Source organism: Oncorhynchus clarkii, chromosome 29 (genome assembly GCF_045791955.1).
Source record: "Oncorhynchus clarkii lewisi isolate Uvic-CL-2024 chromosome 29, UVic_Ocla_1.0, whole genome shotgun sequence".
In the NCBI taxonomy this organism is placed as follows: Eukaryota; Metazoa; Chordata; class Actinopteri; order Salmoniformes; family Salmonidae; genus Oncorhynchus; species Oncorhynchus clarkii.
Window position 1 is genome coordinate 46587724 of NC_092175.1, and position 12749 is coordinate 46600472.

General features: G+C 47.5%; 1 protein-coding gene across 1 annotated transcript in view; it reads left to right on the forward strand.

The window, feature by feature from the left end:
- The window catches only part of LOC139388473 (ferroxidase HEPHL1-like), a gene marked incomplete at its 5' end in the record, with an annotated part of 65868 nt that overhangs the window by 48472 nt on the left and 4647 nt on the right, over positions 1-12749 (forward strand). Inside the window, 4 exons of the mRNA XM_071135155.1 lie at positions 5657-5782; positions 6698-6804; positions 6884-7121; positions 7970-8109. Coding sequence (XP_070991256.1) covers positions 5657-5782; positions 6698-6804; positions 6884-7121; positions 7970-8109 — 611 coding nt within the window. The remainder of the gene's footprint in view (positions 1-5656; positions 5783-6697; positions 6805-6883; positions 7122-7969; positions 8110-12749) is intronic.

Genomic DNA, 12749 nt, shown 5'->3' on the forward strand with positions numbered 1-12749 from the left:
CGCCAAACTTTTTTTCCAAATTAGCTCCATAATATTGACAGAAACATGGCAAACTTTGTTTAGAATCAATCCTCAAGCTGTTTTTCACATATCTATTCAATAATATATCAGTCGTGACAGTTGGTTTCTCATCAGAAGCGAACAGAAAAATACTGCAGCTGGAGATTATGCAATAATTGCAACGGAGGACACCAAGCGACCACCTAGTAGATGGAGTCTCTTATGGTCAATCTTCCAATGATATGCCTACAAATACATCACAATGCTGTAAACACCTTGGGGAAGCGACAGAAAGCCTAAGCTCATTCGTGGCCCATTCACAGCCATATAAGGAGTCATTGCCATGAGGCGGTTTCAAAAAATGCGGCACTTCCTGATTGGATTTTTATCTGGGTTTCGCCTGTAACATCAGTTCTGTGGCAGTCACAGACAATATCTTTGCAGTTTTGGAAACGTCAGAGTGTTTTCTTTCCAAAGCTGTCAATTATATGCATAGTTGAGCATCTTTTCGTGACAAAATATCTTGTTTAAAACGGGAACGTTTTTCATCCCAAAATTAAAATAGCGCCCCCTATATCCAAGAAGTTAAAGGAGACACCTGGGTTTGTTTTCATCATGTCCAAGGGATCTCACCCTGGGAGACACCTGGGTTTGTTTTCATCATGTCCAAGGGATCTCACCCTGGGAGACACCTGTGTTTGTTTTCATCATGTCCAAGGGATTTCACCCTGGGAGACACCTGGGTTTGTTTTCATCATGTCCAAGGGATTTCACCCTGGGAGACACCTGGGTTTGTTTTCATCATGTCCAAGGGATCTCACCCTGGGAGACACCTGGGTTTGTTTTCATCATGTCCAAGGGATTTCACCCTGGGAGACACCTGGGTTTGTTTTCATCATGTCCAAGGGATCTCACCCTGGGAGACACCTGGGTTTGTTTTCATCATGTCCAAGGGATTTCTAGGTCAGTGAGATGTTTCACACGTAATTGGCCACGAAGAGGGTGGGTCTGGGATCCGCACTCCCAAACAATACACCATATGACGGCTTCCGGTGTATTGACGGGGGGTGAAAATAAATGTAGCCCTGCTTTGAGGCATTTTGCTAAACCTCTATGCCATACTGATTATACCACAACGCTCTATGTGATATTGATCACACTATACGTTTTTGTGCAAGGTTCCCTCTAAACTGCCACGCACCTCCCCTCACACTGCAGATGAAATATCAGCGCAGAGAAGCACGAGATGGAACTTCACTCATCTTTCTACATTCATGCCCTTTAGTCAACACTATCCGCATTTCGCTCTGCTGTGGGAATTGTGCTCGAATCAACGCAATACTTTCAATGTAACGGACCGAAACAAAAATTAACTACACAAAACTAACTGTGCAAGAGATTTTGTTGTAGGCAGAGCGCATTGGAGTAGGATTGTGTTGCATTAAAAGTGACTCAGGCCGTACTCTACACAGACCGGTGCAGCATAACCAATCAGAGCTGCAGTAGGCCTATATGCAAATAGACCCTTGCCATATATGGATCTGTGCCATTCACTTTGAACTGGACTGTGTTTACAACATGAGCGGTCGTGAGTAGATGCGCTTGGTTTGGGATCAAAGCGAGAGCTGCATGTAGCCACGTGTGTATATTTGTTCATATGATTGGCTAGTTAGTGAGTTATTAGCCCAGTTAAAGATCATTTGTAGTCAGCAATAGGGGAGGGATTACTTCCTACAAGAGCACGAAACATGTACATTTCTAGACATTTTGAAAAGCCAGTCAGGCAAAGAGCTTTTTTTATGTCTTAAAGGGACAGTCTTGTATTTTTAGACAGGCTTGAATAAGCGAAGTAGCCAGTAGCCAAACTGTATCTTAAAACAGGTACAGCCTCAGTGTTCACAGTAAAACTGTAACTTAAAGCAGGTACAGTCTCAGTGTTCACAGTAAAACTGTAACTTAAAGCAGGTAGAGCCTCAGTGTTCACAGTAAAACTGTAACTTAAAACAGGTACAGCCTCAGTGTTCACAGTAAAACTGTAACTTAAAGCAGGTACAGCCTCAGTGTTCACAGTAAAACTGTAACTTAAAGCAGGTACAGCCTCAGTGTTCACAGTAAAACTGTAACTTAAAGCTGGTACAGCCTCAGTGTTCACAGTAAAACTGTAACTTAAAGCAGGTACAGCCTCAGTGTTCACAGTAAACGTGTCGGAAGTTGCACAGAATTTTCACAATGTTCAAGTTTGCGCTCAGCAGGCCTAAAAATGTGTTTAGTGGCAAAGAAATATATATGGCATATGCAATATGCACGTGAGCCCACATCTCGTCAATCACCCTACTGAAACACTCTACACAGTGTCCCCACTGCTCCGAGACCAATGCCACAACCAGAGACTGGTGGCTCACAGCGGTATGGCGTGATGACTCACAGCGGTATGGCGTGATGACTCACAGCGGTATGGCGTGATGACTCACAGCGGTATGGCGTGATGACTCACAGCGGTATGGCGTGATGACTCACAGCGGTATGGCCGTGATGACTCACAGCGGGATGGCGTGATGACTCACAGCGGTATGGCGTGATGACTCACAGCGGTATGGCCGTGATGACTCACAGCGGTATGGCGTGATGACTCACAGCGGTATGGCGTGATGACTCACAGCGGTATGGCCGTGATGACTCACAGCGGTATGGCGTGATGACTCTCAGCGGTATGGCGTGATGACTCACAGCGGTATGGCGTGATGACTCACAGCGGTATGGCGTGATGACTCACAGCGGTATGGCGTGATGACTCACAGCGGTATGGCCGTGATAACTCACAGCGGTATGGCCGTGATAACTCACAGCGGTATGGCGTGATGACTCTCAGCGGTATGGCGTGATGACTCACAGCGGTATGGTGTGATGACTCACAGCGGTATGGCGTGATGACTCACAGCGGTATGGCGTGATGACTCACAGCGGTATGGCCGTGATGACTCACAGCGGTATGGCGTGATGACTCACAGCGGTATGGCCGTGATGACTCACAGCGGTATGGCGTGATGACTCACAGCGGTATGGCGTGATGACTCACAGCGGTATGGCCGTGATGACTCACAGCGGTATGGCGTGATGACTCACAGCGGTATGGCGTGATGACTCACAGCGGTATGGCGTGATGACTCACAGCGGTATGGCGTGATGACTCACAGCGGTATGGCCGTGATGACTCACAGCGGTATGGCGTGATGACTCACAGCGGTATGGCGTGATGACTCACAGCGGTATGGCGTGATGACTCACAGCGGTATGGCCGTGATGACTCACAGCGGGATGGCGTGATGACTCACAGCGGTATGGCGTGATGACTCACAGCGGTATGGCCGTGATGACTCACAGCGGTATGGCGTGATGACTCACAGCGGTATGGCGTGATGACTCACAGCGGTATGGCCGTGATGACTCACAGCGGTATGGCGTGATGACTCACAGCGGTATGGCCGTGATGACTCACAGCGGTATGGCGTGATGACTCACAGCGGTATGGCGTGATGACTCACAGCGGTATGGCGTGATGACTCACAGCGGTATGGCGTGATGACTCACAGCGGTATGGCCGTGATAACTCACAGCGGTATGGCGTGATGACTCTCAGCGGTATGGCGTGATGACTCACAGCGGTATGGCCGTGATGACTCACAGCGGTATGGCGTGATGACTCACAGCGGTATGGCGTGATGACTCACAGCGGTATGGCGTGATGACTCACAGCGGTATGGCGTGATGACTCACAGCGGTATGGCCGTTATGACTCACAGCGGTATGGCGTGATGACTCACAGCGGTATGGCGTGATGACTCACAGCGGTATGGCGTGATGACTCACAGCGGTATGGCGTGATGACTCACAGCGGTATGGCGTGATGACTCACAGCGGTATGGCGTGATGACTCACAGCGGTATGGCGTGATGACTCACAGCGGTATGGCCGTGATGACTCACAGCGGTATGGCGTGATGACTCACAGCGGTATGGCGTGATGACTCACAGCGGTATGGCCGTGATGACTCACAGCGGTATGGCGTGATGACTCACAGCGGTATGGCGTGATGACTCACAGCGGTATGGCGTGATGACTCACAGCGGTATGGCGTGATGACTCACAGCGGTATGGCGTGATGACTCACAGCGGTATGGCCGTGATGACTCACAGCGGTATGGCGTGATGACTCACAGCGGTATGGCGTGATGACTCACAGCGGTATGGCCGTGATAACTCACAGCGGTATGGCGTGATGACTCTCAGCGGTATGGCGTGATGACTCACAGCGGTATGGCCGTGATGACTCACAGCGGTATGGCGTGATGACTCACAGCGGTATGGCGTGATGACTCACAGCGGTATGGCGTGATGACTCACAGCGGTATGGCGTGATGACTCACAGCGGTATGGCCGTGATGACTCACAGCGGTATGGCGTGATGACTCACAGCGGTATGGCGTGATGACTCACAGCGGTATGGCGTGATGACTCACAGCGGTATGGCGTGATGACTCACAGCGGTATGGCGTGATGACTCACAGCGGTATGGCGTGATGACTCACAGCGGTATGGCGTGATGACTCACAGCGGTATGGCGTGATGACTCACAGCGGTATGGCCGTGATGACTCACAGCGGTATGGCGTGATGACTCACAGCGGTATGGCGTGATGACTCACAGCGGTATGGCCGTGATGACTCACAGCGGTATGGCGTGATGACTCACAGCGGTATGGCGTGATGACTCACAGCGGTATGGCGTGATGACTCACAGCGGTATGGCGTGATGACTCACAGCGGTATGGCCGTGATGACTCACAGCGGTATGGCGTGATGACTCACAGCGGTATGGCGTGATGACTCACAGCGGTATGGCCGTGATGACTCACAGCGGTATGGCGTGATGACTCACAGCGGTATGGCCGTGATGACTCACAGCGGTATGGCGTGATGACTCACAGCGGTATGGCGTGATGACTCACAGCGGTATGGCCGTGATGACTCACAGCGGTATGGCGTGATGACTCACAGCGGTATGGCGTGATGACTCACAGCGGTATGGCCGTGATGACTCACAGCGGTATGGCCATGATGACTCACAGCGGTATGGCGTGATGACTCACAGCGGTATGGCGTGATGACTCACAGCGGTATGGCGTGATGACTCACAGCGGTATGGCCGTGATGACTCACAGCGGTATGGCGTGATGACTCACAGCGGTATGGCCGTGATGACTCTCAGCGGTATGGCGTGATGACGCCACTGAAATTCCCACGGAAGAACGTTGTTTCTTAACGTTCTCTGAACGTTCCCAATGTCAAACCCGTTGGAGAACATTCCTAGAACCTTTTCCAAAATGTTAATTAAATATAACCAAACGTAACCAAACCTTTTATGTTAAAAGGAACGAAATACAAAAGAAAATAGTGTTTTATTGTCAAGTTCCTTAAATGTGCTGAGAATGTTCCAAAGCCAAGCAACGTTCCCAGAAGGTTGTGGGAAGGTTGTAGGCTAAATAACCGTAGGACAACCATGCTCTCACCAAGCTCTAAGAAACATATGGTTCTCAGAACGTTTATGCGCTAGCTGGGATTGATACGGTTACTGGTGTGTTTGTGTGTCGTTCCTACAGGTCCTATCATCAGGGTGGAGGTGGGAGAGGAGGTTCTGATCACCTTTAAGAACAGAGCCAGCCGTCCGTACTCTATACACGCTCACGGAGTGGTCACTACCGACACACACACACCTGTCCAGCCAGGTAAAACACACACACACAAACACACAGAGTGGACATCACAGACACACCTGTCCAACCAGGTAAAACACACACACAAACACACTGCCGGCCGCACTCTATACAAACACACAGAGTGGACATCACAGACACAGACACACCTGTCCAACCAACAACGGTCCATGTTAATGTGTGTGTGATCCTCCCCTTCTATCTCCTCCTCTCTTCTTCTATCCTCCTCTCTCCTTTCCTCCTCTCCTCTCTCCTCTTCTCCTTCTCTCTCCTTTCCTCCTCTCCTCTTCTATCCTCCTCTCTCCTCTTCTCCTTATCTCTCCTTTCCTCCTCTCCTCTCCTCTTCTATCCTCCTCTCTCCTTTCCTCTCTCCTCTTCTCCTCCTCTCCCCCTCCCCTCTCCCTCTATCCTCCTCTCCTCCTCCTCCCCCACCTCCTCTCCCCTGTACACTCCTCCTCTCTCATCCCCCCTCTCCTCCCCTCTCCCCCTCTACCTCCTCTCCTTCTCTCCTTTACCCTCTCCCTCCCCTCTCCTACTCCCCTCCTCTCCTTTTCCCCTCTCCTCCTCTCATTTTCCCCTCTCCTCCTCTCCTCCTCTCCTTTTCCCCTCTCCTCCTCTCCTTTTCCCCTCTCCTCCTCTCCTCCTCTCCTTTTCCCCTCTTCTCCTCTCCTCCTCTCCTTTTCCCCTTTCCTCCTCTCCTTTTCCCCTCTCCTCCTCTCCTCCTCTCCTTTTCCCCTCTCCTCCTCTCCTCCTCTCCTTTTCCCCTCTCCTCCTCTCCTCTCCTTTTTCCCTCTCCTCCTCTCCTCTCCTTTTCCCCTCTCCTCTTCTCCTCCTCTCCTTTTCCCCTCTCCTCCTCTCCTCTCCTTTTCCCCTCTCCTCCTCTCCATCTCTCTCCTCCTCTCCTCTCCTCTATTCTCTCATCCCCAGGTTATATGACAGAGTTCAGATGGGAGGTCCCAGAGAGCTCTGGTCCAGGAGTCTCTGATCCTAACTGTATCTCCTACGCGTACTACTCCACTGTTGACTTCGTCAAGGTGTGTGTGTTTACCTATAAAACTCCTGAGAATGTGTGTGTCTGCCTGTATCCAGTAAGCCTCTCTATCTGTCCTTCAGGACGTGTTCAGCGGTCTCTTGGGTCCCCTGGTGGTCTGCAGACAGGGAGTACTGCAGCGTGGAGCTAAGGAGGGGACGAGGAAGAGGAGGGACGTGGAGAGGGAGTTTGCTCTGCTCTTCATGGTGTTTGATGAGAATGAGTCCTGGTACCTGGAAGACAACATCAGAACTTACCTCCACACTGACCCCAGTAACTTCACCGTGGACGACAACTTTATAGAGAGCAACAAGATGCACGGTGAGGAGAGAGAGGGGGAGGGAGAGGAGGAGGAGAGGAGGGGGAGAGGGAGAGGGGGAGAGGGAGAGGGAGAGGATGGAGAGGAGGAGAGGAGGGGGAGAGGGAGGGATGTAAGGAGAGGGATCGAGAGGAGAGGGAAGGAGAGGAGGAGGAGGAGGAGGAGAGGAGGGGGAGAGGAGGAGAAGAGGGAGGGGGGAGAGGAGGAGAAGAGGGAGGGAGAAGAGGAGGGGGAGAGGGAGGGGGAGAGGAGGGGGAGAGGGAGGGAGAGGAGAGGGAGGGAGAGGAGGGGGAGAGGGAGGGAGAGGAGGGGGAGAGGGAGGGAGAGGAGGGGGGGGGAGGGAGAGGAGGAGAAGAGGAAGGGAGAGGAGGAGGGGGAGAGGAGGGGGAGAGGGAGGGAGAGGAGGAGAAGAGGGAGAGGAGGAGGGGGAGAGGAGGGGGAGAGGGAGGAGGGGGAGGTGAGAAGAGGAGGGGGAGCGGGAGGGAGAAGAAGAGCCAAGCTTATAGAAAAGAGAGTGAGTGTGTCCCAATATTCTCTCCTTCCTCCCTAGATTTGCACTTCCCTTCATGGATTTGAAAGGAAATTACAGGATTTGGAAACTCCTTCTAGCCCATTCCTACACTATTGCTTTTATATTTTTGTAGAGTAGTGAGAGAGTGCACACTTCAGGAGGAAAGATACATAGTATGATTGGGAACCAACAAAGACAGAGGCTGAGAGAGAGAGATCATGTTGACTGTGATGGTATTAAGGAGTATTATTGTGTGTGTGTGTGTGTGTGTGTGTGTGTGTGTGTGTGTGTGTGTGTGTGTGTGTGTGTGTGTGTGCCTGTGTGTGTGTGTGTGTGTAGGTATAAATGGTAAGCTGTATGGAAACCTTCATGGTCTGACCATGTCTAATGGCCAGACAGTGGACTGGTATCTACTGGGGATGGGCAACGAGGTCGACATTCACACCGTCCACTTCCACGCTGAGACCTTCACTTATAAAGTAAGACAAACCTCATTCTCCTCTTTTTCTCCTCTTCTTCTTCTTCTCCTTTTCTTCTTCTTCTCCTTTTCTTCTTCTCCTCCTTTTCTTCTTCTTCTCCTCCTCTTCTTCTTCTTCTCCTTTTCTTCTTCTCTTCCTCTTCTTCTTCTTCTCCTTTTCTTCTTCTCTTCCTCTTCTTCTTCTTCTTCTTCTTTTCTTCTTCTCCTTTTCTTCTTCTCTTCCTCTTCTTCTTCTTCTTCTTTTCTTCTTCTCCTTTTCTTCTTCTCTTCCTCTTCTTCTTCTTCTCCTTTTCTTCTTCTCCTCCTTTTCTTCTTCTTCTCTTCCTCTTCTTCTTCTTCTCCTTTTCTTCTTCTCTTCCTCTTCTTCTTCTTCTCATTTTCTTCTTCTCTTCCTCTTCTTCTTCTCTTCCTCTTCTTCTTCTTCTTCTTTTCTTCTTCTCTTCCTCTTCTTCTTCTCCTCCTTTTCTTCTTCTTCTCCTTTTCTTTTTCTCTTCCTCTTCTTCTTCTTCTCCTTTTCTTCTTCTCTTCCTCTTCTTCTTCTTCTCCTTTTCTTCTTCTTCTTCTTTTCTTCTTCTCCTCCTTTTCTTCTTCTTCTTCTCCTTTTCTTCTTCTTCTCCTTTTCTTCTTCTCTTCCTCTTCTTCTTCTCTTCCTCTTCTTCTTCTTCTCCTTTTCTTCTTCTCTTCCTCTTCTTCTTTTTCTCCTTTTCTTCTTCTTCTCTTCCTCTTCTTCTTCTTCTCCTTTTCTTCTTCTCTTCCTCTTCTTCTTCTTCTCCTTTTCTTCTTCTTCTTCTTTTCTTCTTCTCCTCCTTTTCTTCTTCTCTTCCTCTTCTTCTTCTTCTCCTTTTCTTCTTCTCTTCCTCTTCTTCTTCTTCTCCTTTTCTTTTTCTCTTCCTCTTCTTCTTCTTCTCCTTTTCTTCTTCTCTTCCTCTTCTTCTTCTTCTCCTTTTCTTCTTCTTCTTCTTTTCTTCTTCTCCTCCTTTTCTTCTTCTTCTCTTCTTCTTCTTCTTCTTCTCCTTTTCTTCTTGTCTTCCTCTTCTTCTTCTTCTCTTCCTCTTCTTCTTCTTCTCCTTTTCTTCTTCTTCTTCTTTTCTTCTTCTCCTCCTTTTCTTCTTCTTCTCTTCCTCTTCTTCTTCTTCTCCTTTTCTTCTTCTCTTCCTCTTCTTCTTCTTCTCCTTTTCTTCTTCTCTTCCTCTTCTTCTTCTTCTCCTTTTCTTCTTCTCTTCCTCTTCTTCTTCTTCTCCTTCTCTTCTTCTTCTCCTTTTCTTCTTCTCTTCCTCTTCTTCTTCTTCTCCTTTTCTTCTTCTCTTCCTCTTCTTCTTCTTCTCCTTTTCTTCTTCTCTTCCTCTTCTTCTTCTTCTCCTTCTCTTCTTCTTCTCCTTTTCTTCTTCTCTTCCTCTTCTTCTTCTTCTCCTTTTCTTCTTCTCTTCCTCTTCTTCTTCTTCTCCTTTTCTTCTTCTTCTTCTTTTCTTCTTCTCCTCCTTTTCTTCTTCTTCTCTTCCTCTTCTTCTTCTTCTCCTTTTCTTCTTCTCTTCCTCTTCTTCTTCTTCTCCTCTTCTTCTTCTTCTCCTTTTCTTCTTCTTCTTCTTTTCTTCTTCTCTTCCTCTTCTTCTTCTTCTCCTCCTTTTCTTCTTCTTCTCTTCCTCTTCTTCTTCTTCTCCTTTTCTTATTCTCTTCCTCTTCTTCTTCTTCTCCTTTTCTTCTTCTTCTTCTTTTCTTCTTCTCCTCCTTTTCTTCTTCTTCTCTTCCTCTTCTTCTTCTTCTCCTTTTCTTCTTCTCTTCCTCTTCTTCCTCTCCTCCTTTTCTTCTTCTTCTCTTCCTCTTCTTCTTCTTCTCCTTTTCTTCTTCTCTTCCTCTTCTTCTTCTTCTCCTTTTCTTCTTCTCTTCCTCTTCTTCTTCTTCTCCTTTTCTTCTTCTCTTCCTCTTCTTCTTCTTCTCCTTTTCTTCTTCTCTTCCTCTTCTTCTTCTTCTCTTCCTCTTCTTCTTCTTCTCCTTTTCTTCTTCTTCTTCTTTTCTTCTTCTCCTCATTTTCTTCTTCTTCTCTTCCTCTTCTTCTTCTTCTCCTTTTCTTCTTCTCTTCCTCTTCTTCTTCTCCTCCTTTTCTTCTTCTTCTCTTCCTCTTCTTCTTCTTCTCCTTTTCTTCTTCTCTTCCTCTTCTTCTTCTTCTCCTTTTCTTCTTCTCTTCCACTTCTTCTTCTTCTCCTTTTCTTCTTCTCTTCCTCTTCTTCTTCTTCTCCTTTTCTTCTTCTCTTCCTCTTCTTCTTCTTCTCCTTTTCTTCTTCTCTTCCTCTTCTTCTTCTTCTCCTTTTCTTCTTCTCTTCCTCTTCTTCTTCTTCTCCTTTTCTTCTTCTCTTCCTCTTCTTCTTCTTCTCCTTCTCTTCTTCTTCTCCTTTTCTTCTTCTCTTCCTCTTCTTCTTCTTCTCCTTCTCTTCTTCTCTTCCTCTTCTTCTTCTTCTCCTTTTCTTCTTCTCCTTTTCTTCTTCTCTTCCTCTTCTTCTTCTTCTCCTTCTCTTCCTGTTCTTCCTCCTCTTCTTCTTCCTCTTCCTGTTCTTCCTCCTCTTCTTCTTCCTCTTCCTCCTCTTCTTCTTCCTCTTCCTCTTCCTCTTCTTCTTCTTCCTCTTCCTCTCCCTCTTCCTCTCCTCGTTCGGCATCTTATTATTATTCATCATAATCACTGGAGTCAGTTTTCCAGTACATTGTCTTAATTCTGTTCCCTCCTCACTTTTATAGAGAAACTGAAAGGCAATATTTAAACCAAATGGCTTGTGATAAATATATATTATATGTATATATACTGTACACTGAACAAAACTATAAACACAAACATGCAACAATTTCAAAGATTTTCATTAGGCCCTAATCTGTATTCCCGGTCACATGACCTGGTATACAGATATGAATCTGTTGATTCATATCTCCTTACATAGAGTTAATCAGGCTGTTGCGTGTGGCCTGTGGAAGGTCGTCCCACTCCTCTTCAATGGCTGTCCGATGTTGCTGCTTATTTGTGGGAACTGGAACACTCTGTTGCACACGTCGATCCAGAGCATTCCAAACATGCTCAATGGGTGACATGTCTGGTGAGCAATGTTCCCTCTAAGCTCCCCCAGGAGCCACACCAGAAGAAGCCCACATAGAGAAGCACGAAATTGACCTTCACTCAACTTTCTAGAGCTTTCTAGAGTGACCAACCGGTCAACAATCTCCAAGGCAACCCTAGTCTATCTCCGAACATTTCTATAAAAAACAACAACTATAAAGCCTTGTGTTCCTTTTTATTTGTCTCGGGTTGTTGGTGCACCAGATTCAACGGCTCAGAGCGCCGGGTAGCAGGCCAACTGTTGCCATTTTGTCACGCCCTGACCATAGAGAGCCCTCGGGGTTCTCTATGGTGTAATAGGTCAGAGCGTGACTAGGGGGGTGTTCTAGGTATTACATTTCTATGTTGTTGGTGTGTGTTGGAGGCAGCTGAATATCGTTGCCTCTAATCGGGCATCATATTTAGTTTGGCCTTTTTCCCACCTGGGATGTGGGACATTGTTTCTGCGCACTTCACATCCTTACATCTTTGTTGTTTTGATGAGTTTCACTCATTAAAAATTCAATTCAATGAAAAGTGTGGAACTCTATTTACACTGTGTCTAATTATTGATTTATATTATTTGACGATCGTGACACATTTTGAACCTTTTCATGTGTCTGAAGGTACAAACTCTGCTGGTGGGCCCAAATCAAGTGCACTATAGGCCTCCGCTGGCCAATCGGATGACCGCGTCTGTAGTCATAACATAAAGCTACAGCAAAGTTGAAGCTGTGAGATTTCAAAACGTTTAAAACCACGACTAGAGAGAGACGGTCAACGAATACAGTGAAGAGATGGCTGTTTTTATGAGTTAGTTTAAGTTCTTACTCACCACTGTCAACACTTAGTATTCAACACTTTTATAACCCATAAAATGAGCGTTCTTCCTATTTCCACTCAGCGCTACAACAAGCACTGCAAATATTTCACATTCTCTGTTCATAGGAGTAACAACATGAATTTGAGGCCAGAAATCATGCAGTGTGGCTGGTGTTTCACCATCAGCTGGAAGACGGTGTCACTTTATGGTCAGTGGAGGAAAGGGAGAGTGGAGGGATCTTGAGAGACTGATCTCAGTCTGCTGCTCTCCCTCCGCAGAGACTATGTATGACAACTATGTAAATGTTCATTCAGCTGAGCCTCATAAGTAATACAACAACAGATCTATTACCGGTGTGATCATGTAGTCTATCTCAAATGTTGAAATATACACTGAACAAAAATATAAACGCAACATACAACAATTTCAAAGATTTTACTGAGTTAAAGTACATATGAGGAAATCAGTCAATTCAAATAAATAAATTAGCCTCTAATCTATGGATACCATATGACTGGGCAGTGGCGCAGTCATGGGTGGGGCTGGGAGGGCATAGACCCACCCACTAGGGAGACAGGCCCACCCACTAGGGAGACAGGCCCACCCACTAGGGAGACAGGCCCACCCACTAGGGAGACAGGCCCACCCACTAGGGAGACAGGCCCACCCACTAGGGAGCCAGGCCCACCCACTAGGGAGACAGGCCCACCCACTAGGGAGACAGGCCCACCCACTAGGGAGC